Raw genomic sequence first — 26,615 nt, 5'->3', positions numbered from 1 at the left:
CATTTCAAGGATGCACGGCCCATTATTATGTGGCGAAGTTCGGGAGTGCGCTGCCGCCATTGTTTCCAGAAGGCCAAGTATGCCGTAGGGAAGAGAGGGTCTCGGGATGGGTGATAGTAGTAGACGCGGCCATTAGTCCATAAAAGGCAGGTCCGATAAAAGTGTTGTGCTGGGCTTCGCTTCCATTTTCGTTTTAGTTTACCTTTCGCTTATCACTTGAGCATAATTCTTATTTGCCTAGCCCCTAGGGGTCTACCTAGTTAACCTTCTTACTATATATGTACTTCTCGATCAAGTCCACCGAACCTGCCGATTGCAGAACCTTATCTCCCTCTAAGGTAGTTCCAAAAATAAAACTCCGATAGGTCTTTTTTATGTGACTTCAATGTTTCTAGTGTGTTACCGGCGAGGCGTAGATAATAATAGGAGCTTAAGCGCTGTTACGTCATGTCTGTCGACAAAGCAGAGAAAGCCAAGTTGCAGAGGATACCAGGTACGTAGGCAAGTCGTCTGATTTCAATTTCGATCTGTGCTCCCCCTGAGATCCGAGATGAAATGAATCGGATTCCATCGCTTAGACGGAGTATTTGCTACTTATAAGCTAGTGCCGGAAAAACACTTGGAATATTGGAATAGCACGCAAAGCTTAGCATAAAGAGTGTCTAACAGCCGACATGACAGACAATATAAATCGATGCACGGGCCAATTTGGCTATCCACACATGTCCGGACCCCACTGGTTTAGTATTTGGGACCGTCACGACAGAGTACACGACGCTTAAGAAGCAGTACCCACATCCTGGTGGCTTAGTATCAAGGGTTATCCCGGGATCAAGCGGAATATTCCCCTTTTGGTGGACCTCGTTACAGTCTGTAGGACATCACTTTGTTCAACGAGTATTCCAGAACCAAGCCCTTCGAGTTAAAAGGCCCAGTATAGAAAAGGCACTACGCCAATGAAACGGCACATACGGATTGAATAGCTATTTCTCGATCAAAAGAAGACTCCGTATTCAGAATATAATGCTCGCTTGAGTAACGCTTGTCTGAATCATGCAAATACATCACCCCAATCACACCAGTATATGCCCAACCGAAATGAAATCACAACAAAACCATCAATATTCTCAGGAGGGTATCACGTCAATACATGCCTTGAAATTAATCAAGGACTTCGAAAAAGAACGACAAGGAAATCAAGAGAAGATACCCAAGGGCAGGGTCATGGCCACTTCAAAGTTGGGCACGTTAACCACTTCAGCAATATGCAAGTCACCAGCAACACTAGCAAGAATGTATGCCTCGCTGTGAGTGAGACCCTTAGTCTGCACCAGCCATTGTATAAGACTCCGAGTAGCACTTCTGGTAGCCTCGTATAGGTCAGGAGCAACACCCAGAGCACCATAGGTTCCAAGGTCAGGAAGAGGGTTCGGTATTTGGGCGCGAGGGGGAGTCTGGAACTGGGGAGCAGTCATCCAGGGTTGGTTCTTGAGGAGTTCGAAGCGGAGGGTAGCGCGGATTGGGGTTTCGATGGCGGTGCCGCAGACCTCGCCGTGGCCCTGCGCAGCGTGACCGTCACCGCAGCTGAAGAGGGCACCGGCAGTTTGGACGGGGAGGAAGACGGTAGAGCCGACGCTGAGCTCTCGGCAGTCCATGTTTCCGCCGGCGTTTGTGGGCGGCACGGTCGAGAGTTCTTCGTCGTTGGCTGGGGCGAGACCCATGCATCCGAGGAAAGGACGTAGGGGGATCCGCATGTGTTTGAATTGGGCGAAGCCTGCTTCGCGGTTCAGCTCCCAGATTTTGATTTCTGGCTCTGGGAATTCGTCTGCCAGCAGACCGAAGCCCGGGATGATGGCGGACCAGCCCCAGTCAGCGACCTCAAGGTCCAGGACTTCCACCTTGAGAACATCGCCGGGTTGGGCGTCATTCATATAGATCGGGCCGAAGACAGGATTGGCCAGGCCGAGATCCAACGTCTTGATGGCTGAGGCCTCGGATGATGTGTTGAGTTGGCCATTGCTACTATCGATGGCATCGAAAGAGACAGTCTCACCGGAGGAGATGGTGAACTTGGGGATGTTTCGACGGGACCACTTGAGGTGGCCACATTCTCTTCCCACGTGGAAGTTGCTCCATTCTTTGGGTGCCATGTTGGATGTTTGAGGGTTCCTGTCAGGATCAAAGAGATCCAATATATGGGAAAGATAGTTCTGAACGCAACAGAAATGGAAAAATCTGACTTGAATGGGAAGAAGGAAAACCCGTGGGATAGACGGGCGATTTGTATGTAACGAGCTCAGGAGATCCTCTTCAGGAATGACCGTTCTGGAAGGTGGCTACAGCCGGATCTTATGCTTCTTTTTGCCAGCTCCACCCCGAGACTGAGTCGCCTGCCTAAAGTAGTTTGACAGGTTTCCAACAGATTGGTCCTGCCCCCCATGTCGGAGCCTCTGCTTTCAACGGTAGCTCCATTGGTGTACGAAGGATCCCGAGGTCTGGTTGGATAAAACAGGGACCGACAGTAAGCGATAAGACACCCTTGGAAGGCGGGGGAGGTTACGGAGGATCCGATTGTAGCGTTTGATACGGAAGACATAGGGTGCATATGCACTGCGGTTCTAGATTCAGTTTGTCTAATATAAAATTCAAATTGCATCATTTAATGGGACGAAAGTACAAAACCCTTGGAAGGCGCGGAGAAGCCAAGTTTTCCTTCGAGTTTGTAGATTCCACTAAGGGTTCTCCGTCTAAATACGCCACGATTGATTTGCATACATTTTTTTTCTTTTTTTTTTTCTGTCCACTCAGTCTCGGAGGAACAATCGAAAAGAAGAAATAGTCGACAGATTTTAATATGAGGAAATAATAATATTCCGAAATTCCAAAATAGTCCAAACCACCTTCTTCTTTGGGGAAGGCGCGAACCGTTGGTAGGCCATGAGTGGCACCGCTGCATAACATTTTCCGGGTGGAACTTTGCCCAACTCGGCTAACTACTCTAGGACTATAAGTACGGAGTATATCTTGTAGCATTGAGGTAATACTCTACATCTCACGATACCCTTCCATCCAGCATCGCTACAATACACGTTGCATTGTCACTGTGAGGCTTGTTAGCACTATTGGTGGCGATTTCTTGTGCAATCTCATTCGCTCGTTTTCCCCGCATCGATAACTTCATCACGTGCTGAACCAGGCTTGTGTCGTCCAATCGATCAGTAACTCCGTCAGACACCACTAAGAGCAGGTAACGGCGGTCTGGGTTCAATGTGCGTCGCGAGATGTAGGGGTCATTGGATAGGAAGTTGCCCCGAGACTCCGTTCGGCTGCTAGCCGATGCGGCGGGGCTTAGCACGGAGTTGTCCGTAAAGGTATTATTCACCGGATTCTTGTACTGCAGGTCACCTAGGGCTCGAGACATGTTCAAAGAACCTGTCACTTAAGAGTTAGTATTCAATTTGGAGGCCTGTTCTTTTTCTTAACCCACCAAGGCGCTCTGTACCGCTGCGGTCATTGACTTGCCCGCCTGCCTTCTCAATTCGGGTCTTTTCGCTGGGGTCGGAGGGCTTGTGGGCCTCTGTGAGACGTCGCTAGTATGTGGCTGTTAGCATCCACGCTCAAACCACCTCAAATTAACGACAATGCGCACGATGTGATACGGATGCTCTGTTTTCCGGTCCCGCTCGGCCAGGATAACATGCGAGTCGCCCAGATTGGAGACGACCAGCTCGCCCTTGCTGAGATTAATGCAACACAATGCCACTGTCGACCCTGAAATGGCAGGCTCGGCAGATTCATGCTTGAATCTATCCAACATAATGCTGTCTTCTTCCGCCAGTGATGCTTTGATAGCCGCAGGCCAATTACCTCGTTCGAACTCCGGATGCCGTCCGATCAGGTGGTGCAAACAGCCATTAACATGATCCGAAACCAATCCAGAACCACTGGAGATATTGGTCAGTTTGAGACTAGCGTAAGGACGCATTTTGAGGCTTTCCTTACTGTCCATCGTAGATTGCGAAGAATGCAACTTCATCCTTCACCTCCGAAGGAAAATGCTTGGGGAAAATCACTGTGCTCCGATCCTCTTGATGCTTCCTACCACCCTGGGACTGCCATTTGATTATTGATAAGTATAAATGTACGAGGGCTATGCGCCTTGACACTCACTTGACCAGCCCCGGCATCAAGAAGTGTGACTGTGTCTGAGGTAGAAATTGATTTCCGGAACATCTGGTCCCTCAGAGCTTTGTGAGCCACAACCATGCTTGCGCAGTTGGCATACAGAATCAATCTCTCTTAAGGGCATACCATCGCGATATATGTAGATGATGGGGCACTGACATCATGAACGCGTTCTGTTTTCGATTGCTGTTTTATTTACTACCGATATCCAATTGGTGGCTTTCAATGGCTTCCCCGATGGCTTCCTCGGAGTTCTTCCTTCACTCCCCAGATAGTTTCTTTCCTAGCAATGCCTGATATTTGACTGCAATGATTCTTTTCCTCGGCACTTGGGGGTAGACAGCGTAGAAAATACAATTTTCTTTCTAGACATCTCAATTTAATTAGTTTAATTAATTAACAAAATTGTTGAATATCACTTTACCAAATAGTATTTAACCTTCTATTAAGCATATCTCGACTGTTGCATATGTATAGCGCACGGGCCAATTTCCTCGGCGAATCTGCAAGATTGTGATTCTAATCAGGGACAACATTCTGGACTACTTTTCTCACTTTCACTGCCTTTCTGATTCAGTCGGTATGGGTTGGGTAGCTGTGGGTGTGCTTATCGCAACAACGGGCTACTTTCTCTACCGTTACCCTCCTCGCAGCTGGGCCGAACCTCGTTCTTTTGCCTCTCCGGAACCCAACCCCGACGCGCCGGTTGCTGCCACCGCAAGCGAGCCTGTGCAGCGGAAGCATGGCCCACGGGCCTCGACGCCATCAATAGAGACAGAGGAGGAGGGGGATTCCCAGAGCACACCCAAGGCTTCGGCCTCGAGCGTACCACTCCCCGTCCTTGCGGTCCCCACATTCAGCCTAGACAGCGGCGAGAGCAAGACATCGCAACCTGCCGCGATGCCGTCCATTCCACAAAACGTGAATGGAACAACGGAGGAACGGTCTTCGACAAACCATGAGGCACCAATGTTCAAACCGCCACCGCAGCCATCCCTCGCACCCCCTCCAAAACCACAACCATCATCTATACCCCCGAAGTCAACAACAACCGGCGCTTCTTCCCTAATGCCTCCTCCCCCAGTACCACGGCCCCGACCAGCAACTCAAGCGAACCGCCTCGCCCCCACAAGCACACTTCAACCCCCACGGCTCAGCGGCAACTCCCTTGGTCCACCACCATCAGCAGCCGCGTCCCAGCGCGGCCTAGGCGCACCGAGGAGCAGCAGCCGTCTTAGCAGCAGCACCCTAGCCCCGACACAAGTATCCTTGAAAAAGTCGTCATCGCGCAAAGTGGTTCTGGAGCCGGGATTCTCGCCCCTTGACTGGGCAGCGCTAGCAGCGAACCCGAAGAACAAGCTCCGCGGCGAAGGCCTTCCCCTAGGCCTTTTGCGGGTCACACCGTCAATGCTGAAGGAGCAGCACGGACGTAAGGGTCGTGATGCCTGGACCTCGTACCATGGAAAGGTGTACAATATCTCGCCCTACGCCCCTTACCATCCAGGTGGGAAGGGTGAACTCCTTCGAGGCGCGGGGAAGGACTCTGCACAGCTGTTCCAGGAGATCCACCCGTGGGTCAACTGGGAGGGAATCCTTGGCGAGTGTTTGGTTGGAATTCTGGTTTCCGAGCATGATATCCAAACCGAGAATGCTCTGGACGCGATGGACTGATACATGGTCCACTTTATTATTGTTATTTTACTTCGCTGTACTTGTTCAGCCGGTTTGTATACAGTGTACATCTTACCACACATAAATGAGATACCCTTCTGCTATATCATACAATAAATCGCATGCATAAAGTTATATTTGTTCTTAGCCGAATATGACGGCCTAGTCATCAGAATCCATCCCAGATAGTCACATACGTAGGTATCAAGCACCGCACACTCAAAGCTCATCCTTCACACCATCAATACCGACCAACTCGGTCTCAAACACCAACGTCGCACCGCCGGGAATCGGCCCGACACCGCGGTCGCCGTAGCCGAACTCGGGCGGGATAGTCAGCGTGCGCTTCTCGCCAATGCACATATCCAACAAGCCCTGGTCCCATCTGTATACAACGAACACACGAATTAGCTTCCACGCGAATGACGGATAATAAGCAGCAATTGCAGATTGACATCCACAAACAGCCCCGGGCAGCTTTTAACTTACCCCTTGATAACACGACCGGTACCAAGCTTGAAGGTCAAAGGCGATTTGCGGTTGTAGCTGGAATCGAACTCAGATCCGTCGGATTGAAGGGTGCCGCGGTAGTGCATGGCAACTCCGTCGCCGTTGACGGTCTTGCGGGTGCATTCGACAGCGTGGGTTACTTCGATGCCGAGCTCGGCGGCAGCCGCGAGGGAGCCGAGGGCTGCGACGAGGATGGAGGTGAGACGCATTTTGTGTTTATGGGGTGGTTTGGGGAGAGGGGAATTGGAGAGATGTGGACAGATGGGCGGAGATTGGACCGAGGTTTAGCGTTGGTCTGTGCTTTAAGCTTACATGTATGGTTGCGGTTGCAGTCTATGATTGTCAATTGGTGATTTATTACACGGGTTTTATTGCTTGTTGTCTGGATTTTATCAATGCTCTTTGGACTAGACGAGAGAGGGACTCGCAAGACACTAATTGGTATACATTACGACGAAGGAAGCAGACTGGAGATACGTAGGTGGCTGTAACTATAGACTTCGGGATTTGAAGATATTGTGTTATCATTGACTACAAATATGCGAATATCCCACAGTGGCTCTACCTAAACAATAGAGATATGGACAACTGGGTTTGGAAGTCATATGGGGATATCATAATATCCCCATTCTCGACCTTCGGCCATCCCTGACGATTGCAGTGCACCGCCATTCTAACCCTTCACCGTCTGGTTCACGAATTTATCATCACGAAGACCTGGGTCCATGACCTGATCAGCAGCCGCCTGTAAATCGTCCTCGCCCATATCGCCATCCCAGCCGTTGGCAACGAGATAAGCACGGAACTTCTCATCACGCACCCTCAAATCCTCGCCCGTCAAATCAGGCACAAAGAAGAAAGTCACTAAGATCCCAACAACGCCACAAATAGCAGCAATAATGAAAGTCCACTTGTTTCCTAGATGAGTCTTTATAGGCTGAAACGCTTGCGTACCGATAGCAGCACCCGCCTTCCCAATAGCCGCAGAGAGCCCATAACAAGTCCCTCGCACACCGGTAGCATACGACTCAGACGAAATCAAACCGAGCATATTGCCCGGACCGAAATTGCCCGAGCTCTGCATCAGTCCATAGAAGACGACGAAGAGAGGCACGATCTTAGTAAGGCGTTCGTAGGCGCAGCCGATAATCAGGCCAAAGATCAGGTATCCGCTGAAGCCAATCATCATGATGGGTTTGCGGCCAAGGCGGTCGCAGAGAATGGCCCCGAGGAAGACGCCCGGTAGCGCTATCGCGCCGAGGAGGAGCTGCCATTCGCCTGTTTGCAGGATTGTGCCGTCGTGCACGACCGAGGAGATGATTGTACCGGAGAAGACGCCGTTGGGGAAAGTGACGAAGTCTATATCTGTTAGCTTCTACACGTCTGTAAGTACTGGGGGCTCTCTTACCGTAGAGGAACCAAGCACCGCAGGTTCCAATCAATGCTTTCCAGTAATACCGCAGCACGAGCATGTAGGGTACATGCTTCTTGATCGCTCCGCGTCGGTACAGCACAGAGTTCAGCATGCGGATCCGGAAGTAAAACACCGACAGCGGCCAGATGCAATCCTATGCCGAAGCACACCCGCCACACGGTACTGTAGTGGGACTGCTGGCAGACCGAGAGTACGATCAAGAAGATTGACACTGCGAATGGGCCCCCGAACGACAGGGGAAAGTTGGTTACCATGATGAATGCTGGGCCACGGTGCTTCGGGGTTAGATCGTTTGCTGCTTCCGAGGCGGATGTCGAAGAGGCTGGATACTCGCCACCGGCGCCTGAGGATAATTAGTAGAGTAAACAACTCGGAATGATGTTTTTGAGACATGCAAGCAAGGCAAATATATCGAGGGTTACTTACCAAATCCGACAACGCCACGGGCCACCGTCATCATCCAGAACATACCATCGATGGTAACGCCATGCGAGGCCGTGGCGAGAATACCTCCGACGACGATCATAAGGGTTGTGAAGACGATAGCGGTCTTACGGCCGAGATAGTCGCATGTCAGTCTGGTATAGAATGTCAGTCATCAGAACCCGTCCATAGCCCTAATCGGCATTATTGTTTTGTTCGTACCCAATAACAACCTGTCCAATGACTTCGCCAACAAGTAGAGCATTCGAAACGCGCGTGCTGACAGTGGTCGTGTACTCTTTAGGATATTCCTTTTTGAGAAGGACGTTGGTCATAGTCCTATAAGATGTTCTGCGGTTAGACAAAGTCGTGCATGGGGCAATCACTCGACCCACATCAAATTGTTTTGGTATCCATCGCTGATCAGAGCGAAGCCGCTTGCAAACTATTGAATTATATCCACTTTGGTCAGTCTGTCATTCGCTAACTTGAGCCGCGAGTGCGGGGAAAGCAAGAAGAAATCTGGTATGGATAGGCTGGATGAAGTACTCACAATAGTGAAGAGGTCTGACAGACTTTGTTGCTTCAACGACATACCCGATGAAGGAGCAGAGTCAACTTGGTCGATATTATCTTGAGTCGCAGCCTTAGGGAGCGCGGTCAAGTCGCTTGCCGAAGCCATTTCGACAGCCTTGAGAGATGGGAGTTGGAAAAGGTTGGGACTGGCCCTTTCAGAAAGAAAGAGGGAACAAAGGGTGTCACGCACCCCTCGTAATTCTCTCCTCTTTATCCCATTTCCCACCTGCTGTACGAGTTGGAGCGGGGAACCCCAGTCAGGAAGCAGCCCTATGGTGGAAATGGTTAAGCGGATGCTAGGGGTATTTTGAGGCGTCTTTTGATTGTTCTGATTGGTATATAATTTAACCTAATTGCTTATCCACGGTTCGCTTCGGGGTAGGGCTTGGTATACCTCGGATAAGCACGTGTCTACTACTTGACTGTTCCTGAATACCTAGGTAGTTCTGATGGAATTATTATTCATCGGCTTAAGAAGGCGATACATTCGCTAAAATAACGCCGGATAGACGAATGGCTAAACTGCTCCGGATCCCGTGGATAGCACAGATGCAGACAATATCTGACCATAATAAAAAAAACTGGCAAAGAAAAAGCAAAGACATGACACATTATTAGGAGACAAGAATGTCCCCATAACTTTTCTCATCATCATGGAAGCAAAGATCCCTCTAAGCCCATTTGCCCAGCAGCGCCATGAGGGCAGCTCCGGCACAAAGAAGGAAGAAGGCAATCAGCACGTCGCGGAGGGGAGCCTGGCGCATAGAGGGGCTGAACATGAACTCGTGTGCCATAAGCTCAACGAGGGCAGTGTAGATGAGAATGCCAGCGGAGATAGAGTCAAAGATACCGTTGACGATGAGTGTGGTTCGTCCAGTAGGCGGGTAGCTGTTTCGAACACCCAAGCCAATGGCAATGGCAATTGGAGTCGAGATTCCGAAGCCAAGGCCTAGGAAGTAGGGAGTGTTGCGCTTCGACTTGGGCCAGGGAACTGTAGCGAGACGAGCACCAAGACCAAGTCCTTCAAAGGTCTGGTGGAAGACAAGCACAATGTAAAGGGTAATGAACTCAGCGCCTGACACTGCAAGAGTGAGACCGATGAAAACAGAGTGGAAGATGATGCCGAACTCTAGAATGAAGATCGAAGTAAGCTGAGCGGCATAATCCTCAACCGCTTGGATGTCGTTTTCGGAGTCGCTGTTGTTATCGTGATGCTCAAGGGTATGACCAAGGTGATCCTCCCCTGGCATGTGAGTCTTCGGCTCGTTGGTTTCGTTGATAACAGAGTGATCATCGAGTTGGGTGTGGGTATTGCCTTCCTCGTCATGCACATGACCTTGGCCAAAGTGCGAGAAACGCATAACCATCAGCTCAACAAAGAATAGGACAACAATGGTCATGAGGATGATGCCCTCCACCCAGCTGTATTCAGTAATTGGACCGGTCAAGCACTCATTTTTCAGGGCCTCCTCCGCCGGACCCAAGAGGTGAATGAAAGCAGTGGCAATGATCACACCAGATCCGAAGTACTTGGCAACGAAAAAGGCCCATTTGGGAAATCCACCATTCTTGCTAAAGCGACGGGCGAAGACCGGGAACAAGGCACCAAACATGGAGCCCGCCATGATCACGAAGACGGAAGAGATCCGCAGGCCCATCCGGCCGTCGAACTCATTCCCGGAATCACAAGCGTCCTCACGCTTGAGGAGAGTGGAGAAAGATTCCATCTCGGTTTATTGGTGACACGAGAAGTATGGGGAAGTGTAGAGGTGGGACGAGAAGAATGTGTATAGGAACCAATGGAAGTGAACAGAATACACGACTAGTGCAAGTTGTCCAATGGAGGAGAGAAGGATCTGTGATCTAGTTGAGGGGAGAATGTGCGAGGCTTGACTGCAATCCCCAAGGTCCTCGATGGTAGGCGAGATGAGTCGTTGATCCACTAACCATGCATGCAATGACCAGGAGATCCTGACAACGCCGACTTTGATACTGATTGAACGCAAGATCTCGAGAAGGAAATAGAGGCTTGCTTTTCTGAGAGAAACTAGCCGTATAGATAATAAATCAACGAGTTCCTTTAAAGGAAAGACAGAATCAAAACCGAATCAGAATTTGCGGGTTTTTGATTACATTAATCACTAAGTAGCACTGGAGGGGATCCATGGGGACCTTGGGAGTGTGAAGACGTCAAGGATTGATTTTTACTCCATCGGACCGGTACCAGGTACTTGAGCGCCCATACAATTTTGGTTGCATCCGAAAGTACCCGGTACCTGACACTAGCGTGTTGAGGACCTTGGGGGTCAGTATCCGATTGCGGTCGCGGTGATCAAGTCACGTGTACTGGAAATGAGGTCTTTCCTGTGTTCCGTGGTCTTTGTTCCATCTTTTCATCCTGGATGGAATAGGATAGGAAGACTGGAATGATTCGAAGGTTTTGAAGGAACGTGGTTGACAGCCCCTTGAGGCAGAGTCCTTTCAGCCCCTTGCACGCGTCTCGATCGCCAATCAGAGGTCGGCGGCAACAGCGCTTGGCAATGATCTTGAGGTCATAGGGAACTCGACCGCGCCCTTGCGCAGCACATTCAAACATGGCACCTATTCGACGATACCTCCGCATCAGCAAATACTCAGTACTGGAATGTCGCATTTATCTCGAATATCCACCCGATTCACGATGGCTCTTGGACTCTCGCGATCCTGTCCTCCCGCGCGTCATCGCTGCCGTTCGACCGTCGGTCCTTCCGAAGCTGCGTGAAGAGAATGAGCGGTTGTTCTTGCGCAAGAAGGGCAAGCCAGTCAAGGATGTCATTATCGAAGGTATAGACCTCTCTATCTTCCTTGTATAACGAATCAAGTACCTTACACTACCTAGATGACTTCGAAGTGGCCATCTTCCTTCGCCAATCCCGTACCCGCCATTCGCTCCTCACGCGCAGCAAGACATTCCACGGGAAGGATAATGAAGATCAAGACGTACAAATGGAGGTGGAACCAGACCATGTCTCGGGCGATACAGCTGCCAAGGTTAACTCAGATGGCGAAATCATGATCGAGAGTGACAGTGAACCTGATCTGGAATTGCATAATATTCCCGAATCTGCGGATGAAGTTGCCCTAGGGAATGGACGTCGGTCGAGCAAGAGAAGGAGGACAACCAGGGAAGACCAGGTGCCACCTGAAGACACGACTGGCAGTGACGAAAAGAAGCTCCGTTTTAGCACGCATTATGAGAGCTTCATTATCCATGGATGGGTGCTATGTCTATTGATCACCCGCAAGGGCGACAAAGCCAGACCAAGTGCTGCGGCATCTGAGTCGAATCGGCCTCTGATGGAAGAATGGATTTCAACCCAAGCCCAGGCGTCGGTTGACGACGATTGATCAAGCTAGATAGCTAGCGTTTGTGGGCCTGGCAATTATCAATGTGGCTGACAGGGACCTTGCTTACGGTTAAGCTTTCCCAACCTCGTACTGTGGGCAGCCGTGGTGGGATGATCAGTGGCACATGACCCTGTGACACTGCCAGCACTGCCCGCACTGTCAAGCACAGAATACGATTATGAGTGATGTTATGTTCAAACTCCCTGCAAACGTCACAAAATTGTGCTTCATTTGTCCATGTTGCAAACGGGAGAGATACTTTGTTTCATCTTGTTGAATCATGGGTTCGGGGACCCATGTCGTGCGGTCTGTCAACTCCTTGATCTACGAGACTAGGTGTCCCTGATGAGAGCCTAAACCTTGCCACTACCGCGAAATGAATTGCACTGTGTAATGTTATTTTATGATGGCAGGTGGGTTTCCGAAGATCAGACAGGTCACGCAAGTGGCAGGCTGTCAGACTCCCCGGATGACTTTTTCAGGCACGGTGCCGGCAGACAGAGCCGCTGAGATGGAAATGACAACCACGAGACACGGGTGCATGCAACTAGTGACATCTCGATGATCTGCATGCAATGAGACATAATGTCATATTGACTTTTTTACTCTGTACTCCGTAATGATTCTCGGTTTGCATGTCTCGGTCGCATTCGTGACACGGCAGAGAACACGGACAAGGGCATGGAAATATTCCAATTCCTTCGGAGACATTCTGATTCCACCCAATATGAAAACCCTATGTGGTAACTATGGGCTCTCAACCTCGGGCCGCAACTTCCAGAAGGCAAGCTAGAAGATTCTCAAGTGGAGCTTCAGCCTTCACCTGAAACAGCCCGTCTCCGTCTTGTCCCGTGACCCCAACCAACACCTTCTAAATGGGGAAGTATGTAGTATTCTGGTCCCGATGTGCTGGGTTCGGGGGCATAAGCCTCAGTACCGAAAATTTAATACAAATCACATGGCTAAAAAGGTTTTTTGGTTGAACTATATTTTATAGTGTATGTGTACTCAACCTCAGATCTCTTCTTTAAAATCCCTTGGCTCTAAATCAACAGCCAATAGACAGGCCATATCAGATATCTCAAACCGATCGTAGCACGATCAGGGGTAACTTCCGATCTCTTTACTAGTTAGTAGCAAGCTGAACTCGTCATAAATCTCCGACTTCAAATCGCAACTCCACAGCTTTTATTTCCAACGGTGCGGAACGGTGAGATGGAAATCCAAGTGGAGCTGACTTTGCCTAATTAGGCTCGTTTATTGAAGTCTGCGGTCCGCTAGTTCATGGGTAGAGTTTTCTCCCATGTGCTTTTTGCCCTTTTTTTTTGCCACTTTTCCCACTTTTTTCTTTCCCCTTTCTTGGTTCGCCGACCCTTAGCTCAGGTACACCCGTGCGGTCGCATACAGCATTCCAAGGTACAGATGTATCTTTGCCACTTTGCCCCACTTTGGACTCCGTATACCTTACCTTTTTCATCGGACGCGGTAGGCCTAGTCAAATTATGCTGTTGCTACGGAGTAACGTACCGAGTGCTCCGTATGGAGTCCAATTGTTATCATAGCATTTGTAATTCCTTTTACCTACCCCTTTGAGTATATGCGGGGGTTTCATTTGCAAATCCCGGGCACCGTTATATGTTTTATACCTGCATTTGCAACATAGGGCATATGAGCATTCTAGGTTAGCACGGGCTTACTACATAGGGCGGAGTGCATCTGCGTGGATTTCCAGAAGTACGGAGTATGGAGTACAATCAGTAATATAATCCCTCTGCCTGGATTTGCCGTGATTTCAAAAGGGCCAAAAAACAGGGAACGATGGCGGAATGTAACGGGTGACCATTGCAGTACATATGTTAGGGCCCAGGTAATTTCCGGGGAAGATTGTAAACACCCCGAAGCTAGGGAATTTCTAGGTAAGTAGTACTGCATAGTCCGTCCGGAGTACACTATATACTTATATACACTTCGACCTTCAGTGCACACCACACTACACCCATTCAACGGAGTAAGTAACCACTACCCATAATAATCACGCCATGAACGCCACACCAGGGGTGAAGTAGATCTTCTACCGTGAAACATAAGGCCCAGTGATGTGCACAATGTAACCACTAAGAAGATGAAGGAAAAGTTGGACAAACCCCTCTCGATGCAATGCTCACCAGTAGCCAATAACCATAAGGACTGGGGTCATATATTGCATACGGAGTACAAGGATCCATCCTTCTCCAGATGTACGACGCTATTCTGCATGCTTTCCAAATGATGATGTGCAATGCACAGTCCTCTGCAGTAAGACGATCACACCTAGGGACTATCAGCCACACCTACTATAGGCGGAGGCTGATCGGCTCTGTAATCCGTCGGAGATGATGGTACACGCTAAATGACCCAAAACGGCTTTTATCTGTATTACATATTGTTATTAGAGCCCCGGAGGGCCTAAGCGGGAGGAGTAAACGATAAGGAATTATGTACGGGGTACGAAGCATATAATGAAATGTAATAATAGCCGAAGTGCATACGGAGAAGTAAATGCGAAACCCGTGGGTTAAGGGACTGACATGCATTACCCCAAAGAGTTCTTTTCTATTCTTGCATGTCTCAATCACGGCTTTATTTGCTTGGTAGCACGGGTAGAAACCACGGTTGAGGATGGGTCCTCGATTCGAGATTTCAAGCCTGCTTTGCTTTTGCCTTCTTGCTTTTTTATTTTATTTTATTTTTATTTTTATTTTTATTTTTATTTTTGGGAATTATTTATTTATTTTGGAATTATTTTTCTTTTTTTTTCCGTCTTTTCTCGACGGCCCCTGAGACCGTACCACCCTGTTTGTTGCTATCTGGATGGTGTATAAGTACCAGGCTAAACTGGCAGAAATAGCGCGTGTATGATATGTCATATCAGGTTGTTTAGGATGCCGGATGAGCAGGCTTATCCTTATTCTACAATCCCAGCATCTTGGGTACTCGGCTGTCACGCCCTTTTAGTGTAATCAATACGAATCGGCCATCCCGTTTGACCCTAAAAAGAATGAAAATTCTCTTTTTTCTTTTTCTTTTGCTTTTTTAATTTTCCTTTTTTCCCCTTTGCTTTTTTCTCTCCCGCTAACGCTCCTTCGCCCTCGGGATCTGCAAACCTGCACGTGTAGTGCCCTAACGTCTTGCTGTTCTCTCCTATTGAGTCATACAGGATGATTGTGCATGGACCTTTGCCGTTTATCATATTCCAATTACGGCAGTACTCTGTACAGTTGCACAACTAATAAAATGAGATACTTAAAAAAGAAAAGAAATAGGGAAAAACGTCGTTCTCACCGCATCAAGAAACCGTCTCTATGGAGCCTCGGTGGGCCCACGGGAGATTGCCCTTTACTAGTTGTCATCTCGCGTGGTTTCATGATTGACTATACACGCAGAGGGGGGTTGTGAAACCTGAATATAAATTTGGGAGCTGCATAAGTGAGCCCATATATGCTGGACTGCATTGGTACTATGGATATTGCTCAGGTAGCACGGCATATATGTCTGATTACTGTGTCTCGTTTTCCTCCGCTCTCCTCCACTAGTGGTTCACAGGAAACACAAGCCACAGAAGTAGTGGAGAGCTTCTAGAAAAAAATGGCAATTTTCCATTGGATTTCCACTTGGGGTGCATTATTCATCCGTTACCCGGGCTAATTCGAGCAAGTAAATCGCAATAAAATTCCCTACGTCAGATCAGGTGGATACTCAGCCTCCTGTTCATGGCAGGGATGTCCGATGGGGATTTTAGGAACTAATTTAGTCTGTAATTAGTGGTTGGCCGGAAAGGTTGGGGGAAGGGCAGACGATTTCTATAAGAGTCCTGCTCCGGTTAACTTTTTTCTTCCCCTTCTTCTCTCCATCCAAATCTACTCTACTCACAACGTATCTTGCTACATATACTAGCCCTTCAGTCTTCCAGTCTGTCAGAAGAACTACTATCGACTCTCAACCTCCTAACTTCAACTCCCAACTTCCAACCTTCAACCTTCAACCTCCAACCTCCACCCTCCACCCTCCAACCTTCCAACCACAATGCCTTCTATCGGATCTTCTCAGTTCCCTCCATGCCCCGGTCCTCCTCCTAAGGGCCCTTTGCCTCCGCTGCCGAAATAAACAGTCCACAGTCCCCTTTTCTCAACGAACATGATGACTCTGGCGCATTCTGGTCCTCCCAGATCCGCCCACGACCTGGACCCTCAACATGGATCTCACGACCTCGACTTCGACCTAGTTTCGGCTCTTACCTGCGATCCTTTGTTTCGATTCGGACTTTCAACACCTAATTTCCACTACGTCCCGCCCAAACAAAGGACGCCCTTGCTTAAAGTTGGGGTTTGAGACGGACAACACAAAGAGAGCGCTCGCTCTTCCACCGTCCATTCACATCTCTTGACATTTTACACTTCAACGCCTCGCGAGCCACGGCAGCTCCATGCGCGCGCTGAAAAACTTGTTTCGAATGGGCCTTGGACAAACTTTTTAATTCTCTTTTTCTTGGTTCTCTCGCTCTTCAGCAACCTTAACTCGTTCGCTATGGGACCTAGCGCCGGCGCTACCCCTCGTGCATTAATAGCCTTTCTATTTCTTGCTCTTTGTCCCACTTCAACTCTCGACACTGTTGATCACCGGTCGTCTGCGGGGCTTTTGTTTCAGCTGTTCGATCTTTGACCATCTGTGACGTGCAGATGCGGAGAAGGTGCAGCTCCTCAGCCGCCGCGCATTAATTGGCCAACCCCTCCTGTCTTGGTACCTCGGATCAACTCGGTCGCTCACTGGCTGCTGGTCACAGTGTCATTTTTTCTTTTCTTTTTCCTGTCTGCCGTTGTGACCTGTTCATCTTGACCGTCTGGAATTATTTTTAATCCTGTTTTGTTCCCTTTCTGTTTTCTGATTTTCCTTTCTTTCCTGCATCTGGCCAATCCGAATCGACATGTATCATAGACTTAGTATACCCAACAGAGCAATTTGTCTTTTATCTATAATGTTGCATTTACTTAATTGCGTATGGTCCACACGTATGTCGTGCATAAACGAGATGGGAAACTGCGGGTGACACCCACCTGACCCGTTTCACTAATCAGGCAGCATCCCGCAGCAATCACTAGCAATGAAGCTAGCAGGGATCTCACGAAGGCGGGTGTCGCGGTAGTCGAATCGACGCATACTTCACCCACAAATCAACACCCCGGATACGAGGAGGTCGAATATACACGTCAACTATGACTCACTAGTCGGTAGACCAATCTAGAGACCTGCATATTGTCCATGCACTTCTTCCATCATAAGATCTGAAGTAGCCTTGATCTGACGCGATCCTTATCGAGCCTCCCATTATGGTTTACAGCGCATGTGCCGGATCGAGTACGATGCATGGCTATATGGCCTGTACATATATATTGTGCATTCCGTACAATATATATCGGGTATTACATGCCATATTACACCCGACTCAACCCTAGTCTTAAATCACACCATACTATTCAACTCGACACGGAATTCAATCTTCGCTAGACTAGGACATATCGACACCTTCCCTAGCGTGTGTATATTTAGCTCGTAATACTATCATTAAACGCTAAACGGCCGAGCGGAGAAAGAAGGAAGGAAGATACGAGCTTGGCCCCGTCCGAGCGCTTCCAGGTTTGGTACGTGCCCTGCATTTCGGTGCTGTTACGACTTGTATAGCAAAGTGGAGGTTTGCCTAACTATTGTTACTAGTTCCAGTACAGTACTAGCTGGACCAACAAATGCTCCATGCTCAGACTGTTTCTTCTAACCAATTATCCATAGTCGAGTAGTGATTGTCATTAGACTATGCTTGCATGTGGGCGTGCTGGTATCCTGGTTAACCGTTGGCCCATCACTCGACCGATAAAGTTGCATGTCGTCGTCATTGAAGAAATCCCGGCAATCTGTGTCCAATGGATCTCGCAGACAGTGTTCCAAAGTGTCTGCCCCCGCCTCTACCCCTCAACCCGATACACTTTTTTGGGATATCCGTAGTTATCCGCGACGCTTTCCATGGATTTGTATCAAATTGACTTTTTTCCCTTTCCTGTTTCACTTCAGGCGTTACAATCTAGGAAGTACCTAGGAGAAAGTAAGCTTCCGGCCTTGGGGACGTCTGTGCTTCTGAAATTAACCCTGAAACCCTTCCAAGGCACCGGTTGACAAGTCCGTGGCCCACCTGGGCTTGTATAGCCACGTGCGCCGAATGAGGTCATTCCCTGGGTATCCATATCACTATAGTCGGATAACCGGAGATATGGAGTCTTGTAATTGGAATCTCGTGATGTATACGGAATACGGCCATGGATCATGTCTTGGGTAGGAGGAACCTTGCGGGAAATAAGTACACCACGGATGCGTTGGGCGCTATTGCCGGTGCTCAGCTGTGCCACGAGGCGGTGAATATGAATATTGAGGCTCTTAATGTTCTAGATGCCCTGCGTCGTACGACTGAGGCCCGTTGAGTTTGACGTCAATACTTTTTACCCGGCTGAGTGAGATTGATGCCCGGACCTTCGGGAGTAGCGGGTCGAGTAGGGAGTATGCTTTGGGGCAGTGAAAGATATACATATCCGATTTGCCGTCTCGAGAATCCCTGGCCGAGAATCCCTGGCATTCCAATCTGGGAAGGTTGGCAATCTATCCAAAACGAGATACTGAGCTAATTATCAATGATTATGCCAGAATGGAACGGCGTTGCCTAGTTCGTAATTCAAGCCACATCTTGTTTTTTATTTATTTAATAATGTGTTCCAAGAGGCTTGGAGGTTAGCGTGACACTTTATTGTTTTTTATTTATTTCTATTTTGACTTGGATGTTGAAGATGGCATTTGGCCCTGGTACGTGCTATATATACATCGTACTATGGTTAAACGAGAACGGACCATTTTGGAGAAGAGTGAGGGATTTTTATCTGATTCCATAAAGATCACATTATCTACAAACAATCCAAGCTCGATTGATGTGAATAAACATTGTATCTCGACATGTAGTTAGTAGAAGCCATCCTGTATCAAGCCGAGGACAAACACACGTGATTCGCCGGCCCAAATCAATCGCGGATGTCCATTCTTCTCCAAGCGCAAAGCCACCATGGTACTACAATTGCATGTATGGGGCCCGGCCTTTTCGCTGCCCTCAATTGACGCACCATGCCTTGCTGCAATTGCATACTGTGCCGAGGTCCTCCCTAAAGACTCGTGGGAGCTGATCGCGAGCAGCGATCCATCCGTGTCCCCAACAGGTCAGTGACGTGACCGGAACAAAAAAAGCATCACCGGAATCAGACAGCTAACAAATAATTTACCAATAGGTGAGCTCCCCGCTCTCCAGAATGGCTCTGTCTGGGTGAGCCGGTTCCAGAATATCGTCGACTATCTCCGCCAATACTCGGAGGGAGCATGGAACCTGGATCAAAACCTAGACAAAGTGCAAAGGGCCGATAGCGTTGCGTACGCAATTCCCACCTCTACAATGGCGTGAGAAACACAAAATACTAACAATAACCCCTCCCCTCAGCTTCTCCTCCTTCATCGAATCCCGCGGCCAATCCCTCATCGACCTGTACCTCTACGTAACCAGCCAGAATTACTACGCCAACACATCCCCAGCGTACGGCTCTCTCCTCCAATGGCCAAACCAATGGATCCTCCCGCCCAAGCTGCACGGCGCCGCCAAAACCCGCACGGAACACCTCGGCCTATCCTCACTAGACCTGCAAGCACTAGAAGACCAGCGCAAACGCGAGCACTCCGCCGCCGTAGCATCCGGCCAAATCCCCAGCAATCTGATCCAGCAGCCCCGCGACACAGTCTCCAAGCTCCTAGGCCGCGCCGCGCAAACCAACCAATTCCGCCTGGAAGCCCTAACAGCCGACTTCTTCGAGCCGCTCGAAGCAATGCTCGCCCGCACCAAGACCTGCCTGCTCCCCGCCGACGACAACGACAACCCCTCCTCGCTGGACTGCCTCGCGCTGGGATACCTGTCGCTAGCGCTCGTCCCGAAGCTAGTCTTCCCCTGGCTGCGCGACGCCATGCGCATCAAGGCCCCGCTGCTGGCGGCGTACACGGAGCGCATGCGCACCCGCTGTTTCGGCGACGCGCCTGTCGATGCTAAATACGCTCTCCAGCCCACGGCGCCAGCTGCCCTGCCGTGGCGCGCGCCAGAGCGCATTTCCGTCGCCGCTGTTGGGTCTACACTCCTCAACACGCTGGCGGATAACACGCCGTTCCTGCGCGAGGTGCGCCAGAATAGGCGGTTGAAGCAGGTCGTTGAGGCTGATTCGGGGTTTAGCGCGGTGGAGAAACAGGTCTTATCTTCGTATGCCGATTCTAGTAACAAGGATATGTTGCTATCTGTTGCGACTGCTGTCGCGGGGACGGCTGCTCTTGTTGGGTATATGGTTCATGTCGGCTTGCTTTCTTTCTCGACTAGGGGTGTCGAGGAAGAGGAGGGTTTTGATGAAGATGCCGGTGTGCTACAGCTTGATCCTGGGTCTGCGGCTGACTTCCTGAGCGCGTTCTAAGCGCTGAAGTCTTTACACTTGCTTCCGTGGATGTTATGGGGTCGGTATTTTGTTTTATCAATTTGAGTGAAAGCCAAGACTGTACGATAGCTTTGCGTTTTGTCCTTTATATTGTGTTGACCTTCGTACGGTTCCTCGTCACATCAAAACTGCAGGTCTTTGTTTTGGTCCTCTACTTGAAACGTCTCCTTTGTTCTTAAATTTATATCGAACTCAAATCTCGAACTCAACTTTATTCGAAAGAACGTAATATTCCTTTGACGATGGAAAACCATCGAGGCCTCGAACCTGGAAACATCCATTCTTGTGAAATAGCAATGTAGTATCCTGGCATTCCTCCGAAGCCCTAATTTAGCACTTCACATCTCTCGTATATTCAACCATGGGAGCCCCAAATAGTGTGCTCGTAGTATTTATGACTTGTATTGAAGCTTGAAGGGCTTAGCATTTAGGTTTCATCGGTCAATATGCAATCAAAACAAGGGGTAGCTTTCATGCAAGACATACAAGATAGCGCCGAAGGACCATATGCACATCAGCTTTAAGGTAGGTGAGACTTGAAATAGATAAGGTTTGTTTCAGGTTTACGACTGACGAATAGGCCTCGACACTAATGACCCTGCGAGATTGAACAGACAGAATAATGAATGGATGGTATATTTAGATATCCATAGGTATCGGGGCCCAATGGCCATTAGGTAAAAAGTATATATAGTAACCAGTTCTAGATGAAATGATAAAGGAAATGATATCAACTCTCAAATCAGATGCTTCAGATGGTATATGTACAGAGAAAAAGACGATAGAGGCAATCATGACCACAAAGATATGTATGAGAACGTCAACGGCAAAAAAAAAGGTAGCCGTCGAAGAGCCGCTCGAAGGTGGAAGGATGTGTGGCCAGGATGGTTGCTGGGGCAAGCGACCTGCGCACGCACACACCGAATCAGGGGAAAGATACAAAGACACCTTCGGCGTTGAACCATTTGCGCAAGAAAGACGAAATCTCGGTAGAGAAGAGAAGATTGTTAGAAATGGGATGCTGAAAAAAATAAAAAATAAAAAGAGCCTGGGCGATTTAAGACGACCAGCCCAGGTTAACAACGAGACGGACGGGGCCAGCGGACTGGGCAACGGCCTTGTCGGGCTTGCCCTGGTCGGCGGCTGTATAGGCGCTGATAACGCTGGAAGCACCACTGGAGATGGAGGAGCACTTCGCACCCTCGTGGTTGCAAATCTGCATACCAGCAATTTCGAGATCAGCAAGCTCAGCGATGATGCAGGAGACATCCCAGCCGGAGTAACCGTCGTTCTGGGTGTTGCTCATGTCGAATTCACCCCAGGTGGAGGCGTACTCGCCGACGGTGTTGGTAGGGAGACCTTCGCCCTCGGCGGCACCCCAACCACCCTGGGAGTTGTCATCGATGGCGACGAAGGTGCTGTGGCCGGGCTCAACGGTGAAGGTCAGAGCGGCGTTGGGGCTCCAGAAACCGTTCAGACCGCCGGTGGGGCCGTACGAGTTCCACATGGTGACGGTCCAGGCATTGTCGTTGTCGTTCTCGAATCGGATAACGTGCTTGTACTGGCTGGCGGTGTCCTCCTCGACACGGATGATGTTGCTACCCCAAGGGCTGCCGACGTTGCCGATGTAGTCCCAGTCGAGGGTGCCAACGCGCTTGCTGGCAGTGGAGGCACCGAATCCGGTGGTGGAGTACACGCCGTCGGAGGGGTAGCTGGCCCAGTTGCTGGAGCTAGAAGAGCTGGAGGTGCTGGAAGAGGAGCTGGAGGAAGAGCTGGAGGAGCTAGAGGAGCTGGAGCTGGAAGAGCTGGAGGCAACAGCGGTGGCGCTGGCGGTTGAGGTGGCCTCGGCGGAGGAAATAGCAGTGGAAGTGGCAGCAGCGACAGACTCGGTGGCCTCAGCAGGCTCCGAGGAGGCAGCAGAGGTCTCGTCGCCGAACCAGTTGTTGATCCAGGAGACGAGTTTGCCGTCAATGGTAGCGAAGATCTCCTCACCACGCTTATCGACATTGGCAACCTCGGGAGCAGCAGTGACAACGGGCTGGACTGCGGCGTTGACATCTCTGGGGTGGGCGTGACGGCGGTCGTGGCCATGAAGACGAGCGACAGCCGACCCAGCGGTCAGCGCCGTCATCAACAGCATGGAGTTAGAGAAATGCATCTTGGGAATTGAATAACTTGAAAATGAGTGACTTGAGCGAAAAAAGGACGCTCGACGAGAAGAAAATTCAATTCAAATGAAAGTGTGTGAGAGTGAAGAGAGAAGAAGAGAACAAAGTGGACCAGGGGGACTAGGGACTATTAGTACAATACCAAGTTACACACTAACGGGTCAGGCTGGGACCTGAACCCAAAACCGAAAAGGCTCCAAAATATCAGGGGTACGCCATTTATGATTGGCTGGTTCCTGGCGGTTCCTGGCCGTGCGTTGTTTCGGGTGATTTGATTGGTTGGCTGCCCAAGGCCCAGACTCTGTTTCCTTGGTACTGGGTACTTCTCTATACTATGCCTCCCATCGCGGCTGTGCAGGTATTCGTGACTTGGGATAGGGGGATTTCTCCTATTCAGTATGTTGTGTTATTGTTTTCTATATAATTCGCATACGGAGCCCGTACGTTCTATTATTATGCGTCCTATTATTGGGATTTATAGTGTTCTATGTGGTATAGTTGCCTAATGCCAAACACGTGTGTGATCGGAATGCTGGATATTCATCTCGATATACATGAGATGACTCACTACTGCACTGCACCAGGAGCCCAACATTGATACTCTTATAAGCGTCAATATGACCAAGGTTTCTGTATAACATACGTGTACATAAAAACTTACGCATGTACTTTAATATCCCCGTCGTCCGGAAATCTCCACATAAACCAATCGGCGAAGGGCACAGCAAGGATCTAAACTGTGTTACGAATCTCATGGCAATCTTAACGGAGACAACTCATCACCGCATCGTGTACAAATACGTGGACAATGGGCAACTAACATCTATGTCCCTACCCAACTCAAGCCTACTCCGTAGTTCTTACATTACAATTCTTGTTGCAATTACTAAGGATTGTCCTCGCCCTGCCCATCGTATCCAATGATATGCGCATAAAAAAGTCAATTTCTGCCGTTGATCTGCGTCCAGACCCCCCTACACGGCCGATGGATATCCTCGATATTTTTCTATAAGGCACACACTTCATATATTCACCGGCAGCCCTTCCCCACCCACATGACGAGTCTCCTGATTGTCTCCATAATGGCACGCAGATACTGGCCCCTCGGGGATCCAGACCTTCCAACTCGGCAAACTGGGGCTGGCCGTGAAGCGGTTTCATCTGTTTAGACTCATTGAAACTTTCAGCGCGCTTGGCTTTCCACGGCTCCATATGTGTACGGAGGAAGTAGTGCATCGTACTTATATCGTGTATTTTTGTGTCGGTATTTACGGTACACCAAGGACATTTTGTTGCCACAGGCGTTTCCTGAAACATTAGGGCTAATTCGTGCAGGAGCCAGTCCCTGGCAGACTCCTCACTTAATGCAGGTACCCACGACCCTTGAATACATATGTACACACTTGGACTCTAAATTTCTTCACTCTGAAAATCCGTAATGTAGAAAAACCGTACGGAGTAGAAATCTCGGGGTAAATAAACAAAACCAAGGTCGACCCGGGAGGATCCTCGGTTCGGTCGATCTGCAATTTGTCTTATTGGCCATAGGAAATTAAATCTACCTGTCAAATTACCCTAACCACAAAGAAAAACCACATATAAAATTTAGTGGCAGAGTGGTAGATTTAATTAGACCCAGATAATTCGAGAAACGCTTCAAAATAATCAGCTACTTCCTACTAATGAATGTGGCTGAATGCGAAAATAGAGTCATACGACTGGTGGAGACGGTACTACATAAGTCCAGGCCGATACTCTTAAGGGGAAGTTGCCAATGTGCACGCAGCACAATATCTCACTCCGGTACCGGGTATGGTAGGCGGTGGTATTCCGTTCATTTATCTCCGATATCCACGCCACCCTCAAACGCCAAACCACCAGCGGCCGCATCCAACTCAAGGCTATCATCCAGCCCGCATACCCTGAACAACATCTGAGGAGTCAACTCCTTGTCAAGACCAGGCAAGCCATCACTCTTCAATTTCTCCAGTCCCTCCCGCATAGCCAAAAGAGCCGGGCCCAAAGTCGCAAGCGGGAAGATGATAATACGGAAACCCATCTCCTTCGCCTCCTTGGCAGAAATCGAAGGCGTGGACCCATGTTCCACCATATTCAACAGCAAAGGCCACGGCGCAAGATCAGCCACAACCTGACGAGCCATTTCCCGCGACGAGATACCCTCTAAGAACCCGACGTCCGCGCCCGCATCCCTCGCCGCCCGCAGCCGCGCCAAGCTCTCTTCATAGCCGTGCTGCTGCAGCGAGTCCGTCCGCGCAATGACCACGATATCACTGCCGATACGCTGGCGCGCTTGCACAGCCGCCCGGATGCGACTGATGTAGGTCTTTGTGTCGACGATCTGCTTGCCGGAGAGGTGCCCGCACCGCTTAGTCTGTACCTGGTCTTCGATATGGAAGGCCGCCACGCCGGACCGTGCGTATTGTTCTGTCGTGCGGGCTACCATGATCGGCCCGCCGTAGCCGGTGTCGGCGTCGGCGATCAGCGGTGTTCGCGGTGAGAGATTTGCGAGCATCTCCGCGTTCGCCCGCATGTCGTTCAGCGTGCAGATTCCGAGGTCTGCTTGGCCATGCACTGAGGCTGCTGTTCCGGCGCCTGTCTGGTTGGTGTCAACTCGGGGCTTTTGACGAGGATGCCTTGGTCATCTTGCGTTGCGTACCATGTATAGTGCGTCGAAGCCTGCTGCCAGTGCTAGTCGTGCGGACATTCCGTCGTAGACTCCTGGGGCTGTGATGAATACCTGGGGATCTTGCAGAGATCGCCGCAGGCTGGTTGCTGCCGATGGAAGAGCCATGATTGTTGTCGTATATTAAGAAACAGAGAAAACAGAGACAGTAGTGATGTAGTGGCTTGCCGGCTATCCGTATAGTTATTGTCTAAGTGAAACCTGGGAGCTGATAGATGTTCGCCTTAGAAACGAGCCGTGCAAATAGCTTTCTCTCCGGTGGTAGGACATGTGATACAAGCTTTTGGCCATCACTTCTCCACCAGTGAGCTCTTTCGGGCAATTACAATCCCTGGATGATGTGCACTCTCCCACTTATCCAGAGCCACGCGGCCGATATCGCCCCGAAGTGCCATATCCTTTACATCAACATCCTAAACACAAGGGTAGCTTAGATACCTATGTAGACTTATTGATTCGGCGAAGATCAATCGGTGTAGTTGTGATTGCCAGAGATCGATTGTTGCGGTATTGTGAATTAACCTTGGAATATATCAAGGATCGCCTGATATCTCCTAATGCCACAACCATCACAGAAGGAACTCAAACGGCCCAGCAACGTGAATACATAGACCTAGGGCTACTATGAGCTTTAGCAATTCAAGCGGGGCACTACCGGGACAGTACAGAATAGTCTTCAGTATAGGCGCAGTATAGTCTATAGTTGTGACGTAGGCAATTTATGTCAATTTAGAAGCTCTTTATGTCAATTTAGAAGCTCTTCTATCTTCCGTTTCAATTGAAAGCTGCCTAGGTGCTTTGCTCCTTCCTGTTTTGTCTGTTCCTTCCTTTCATAGAAACATGGCGATCTTTGGCCACCCCGCAGATTCGCTTAGTCAGGAACTTCCTGCGGTTTCATCTCGAATTCCATTTAGCCCATCTAAAATGAACTTAGCGCCAATCCTTTGATCCTCTGTCGTTTCCCAAATACT

At 49.5% G+C, this 26,615-nt stretch overlaps 10 protein-coding genes across 10 annotated transcripts; 3 read left to right on the top strand and 7 right to left on the bottom strand.

Annotated features, from left to right (window-relative positions):
- Positions 1 to 1,196: 1,196 nt before the first annotated feature.
- On the bottom strand, positions 1,197 to 2,150 carry N7518_006702 (acetamidase/formamidase family protein; the record flags this gene model as incomplete). Its single annotated transcript, XM_057187629.1, has 1 exon — positions 1,197 to 2,150. The coding sequence occupies one exon, from the start codon at positions 2,148 to 2,150 to the stop codon at positions 1,197 to 1,199; it is 954 nt and encodes a 317-aa protein (XP_057039332.1).
- A 902-nt stretch (positions 2,151 to 3,052) lies between these two features.
- Positions 3,053 to 4,266, bottom strand: N7518_006701 (PP2C family serine/threonine-protein phosphatase; the record flags this gene model as incomplete). Its single annotated transcript, XM_057187628.1, has 5 exons — positions 3,053 to 3,432; positions 3,488 to 3,590; positions 3,650 to 3,944; positions 4,003 to 4,112; positions 4,171 to 4,266. The coding sequence occupies 5 exons, from the start codon at positions 4,264 to 4,266 to the stop codon at positions 3,053 to 3,055; spliced, it is 984 nt and encodes a 327-aa protein (XP_057039331.1).
- A 501-nt stretch (positions 4,267 to 4,767) lies between these two features.
- Positions 4,768 to 5,856, top strand: N7518_006700 (cytochrome b5-like heme/steroid binding domain-containing protein; the record flags this gene model as incomplete). The annotated part of the gene is made up of 1 exon (XM_057187627.1): positions 4,768 to 5,856. One exon carries the CDS (start codon positions 4,768 to 4,770, stop codon positions 5,854 to 5,856), a length of 1,089 nt encoding a protein of 362 aa, XP_057039330.1.
- A 219-nt stretch (positions 5,857 to 6,075) lies between these two features.
- Positions 6,076 to 6,575, bottom strand: fkbp3 (peptidylprolyl isomerase family protein FPR2; the record flags this gene model as incomplete). Its single annotated transcript, XM_057187626.1, has 2 exons — positions 6,076 to 6,241; positions 6,346 to 6,575. 2 exons carry the CDS (start codon positions 6,573 to 6,575, stop codon positions 6,076 to 6,078), a joined length of 396 nt encoding a protein of 131 aa, XP_057039329.1.
- Positions 6,576 to 7,039: 464 nt separating this feature from the next.
- Positions 7,040 to 8,906, bottom strand: N7518_006698 (uncharacterized protein; the record flags this gene model as incomplete). Its single annotated transcript, XM_057187625.1, is given in 7 exon segments — positions 7,040 to 7,725; positions 7,775 to 7,934; positions 7,951 to 8,144; positions 8,228 to 8,379; positions 8,447 to 8,563; positions 8,620 to 8,669; positions 8,778 to 8,906. The coding sequence occupies 7 exon segments, from the start codon at positions 8,904 to 8,906 to the stop codon at positions 7,040 to 7,042; spliced, it is 1,488 nt and encodes a 495-aa protein (XP_057039328.1).
- A 565-nt stretch (positions 8,907 to 9,471) lies between these two features.
- zrfB (low-affinity Zn(2+) transporter ZRT2) lies at positions 9,472 to 10,527 on the bottom strand (the record flags this gene model as incomplete). Its single annotated transcript, XM_057187624.1, has 1 exon — positions 9,472 to 10,527. The coding sequence occupies one exon, from the start codon at positions 10,525 to 10,527 to the stop codon at positions 9,472 to 9,474; it is 1,056 nt and encodes a 351-aa protein (XP_057039327.1).
- An 867-nt stretch (positions 10,528 to 11,394) lies between these two features.
- Positions 11,395 to 12,187, top strand: N7518_006696 (uncharacterized protein; the record flags this gene model as incomplete). The annotated part of the gene is made up of 2 exons (XM_057187623.1): positions 11,395 to 11,623; positions 11,679 to 12,187. 2 exons carry the CDS (start codon positions 11,395 to 11,397, stop codon positions 12,185 to 12,187), a joined length of 738 nt encoding a protein of 245 aa, XP_057039326.1.
- A 7,132-nt stretch (positions 12,188 to 19,319) lies between these two features.
- N7518_006695 (glutathione S-transferase family protein) lies at positions 19,320 to 20,751 on the top strand (the record flags this gene model as incomplete). The annotated part of the gene is made up of 3 exons (XM_057187622.1): positions 19,320 to 19,470; positions 19,540 to 19,678; positions 19,746 to 20,751. 3 exons carry the CDS (start codon positions 19,320 to 19,322, stop codon positions 20,749 to 20,751), a joined length of 1,296 nt encoding a protein of 431 aa, XP_057039325.1.
- A 1,078-nt stretch (positions 20,752 to 21,829) lies between these two features.
- aspf4 (allergen Asp F4) lies at positions 21,830 to 22,930 on the bottom strand (the record flags this gene model as incomplete). The annotated part of the gene is made up of 1 exon (XM_057187621.1): positions 21,830 to 22,930. The coding sequence occupies one exon, from the start codon at positions 22,928 to 22,930 to the stop codon at positions 21,830 to 21,832; it is 1,101 nt and encodes a 366-aa protein (XP_057039324.1).
- Positions 22,931 to 24,774: 1,844 nt separating this feature from the next.
- N7518_006693 (isocitrate lyase/PEP mutase family protein) lies at positions 24,775 to 25,752 on the bottom strand (the record flags this gene model as incomplete). The annotated part of the gene is made up of 2 exons (XM_057187620.1): positions 24,775 to 25,557; positions 25,618 to 25,752. 2 exons carry the CDS (start codon positions 25,750 to 25,752, stop codon positions 24,775 to 24,777), a joined length of 918 nt encoding a protein of 305 aa, XP_057039323.1.
- Between the last annotated feature and the right edge of the window lie 863 nt (positions 25,753 to 26,615).

This window comes from Penicillium psychrosexuale, assembly GCF_028828465.1.
Source record: "Penicillium psychrosexuale strain IBT 29551 chromosome Unknown utg000004l, whole genome shotgun sequence".
In the NCBI taxonomy this organism is placed as follows: domain Eukaryota; kingdom Fungi; phylum Ascomycota; class Eurotiomycetes; order Eurotiales; family Aspergillaceae; genus Penicillium; species Penicillium psychrosexuale.
The sequence above is the reverse complement of the archived record's forward strand: the minus strand, read 5'-3'. Positions and strand labels throughout refer to the sequence as shown.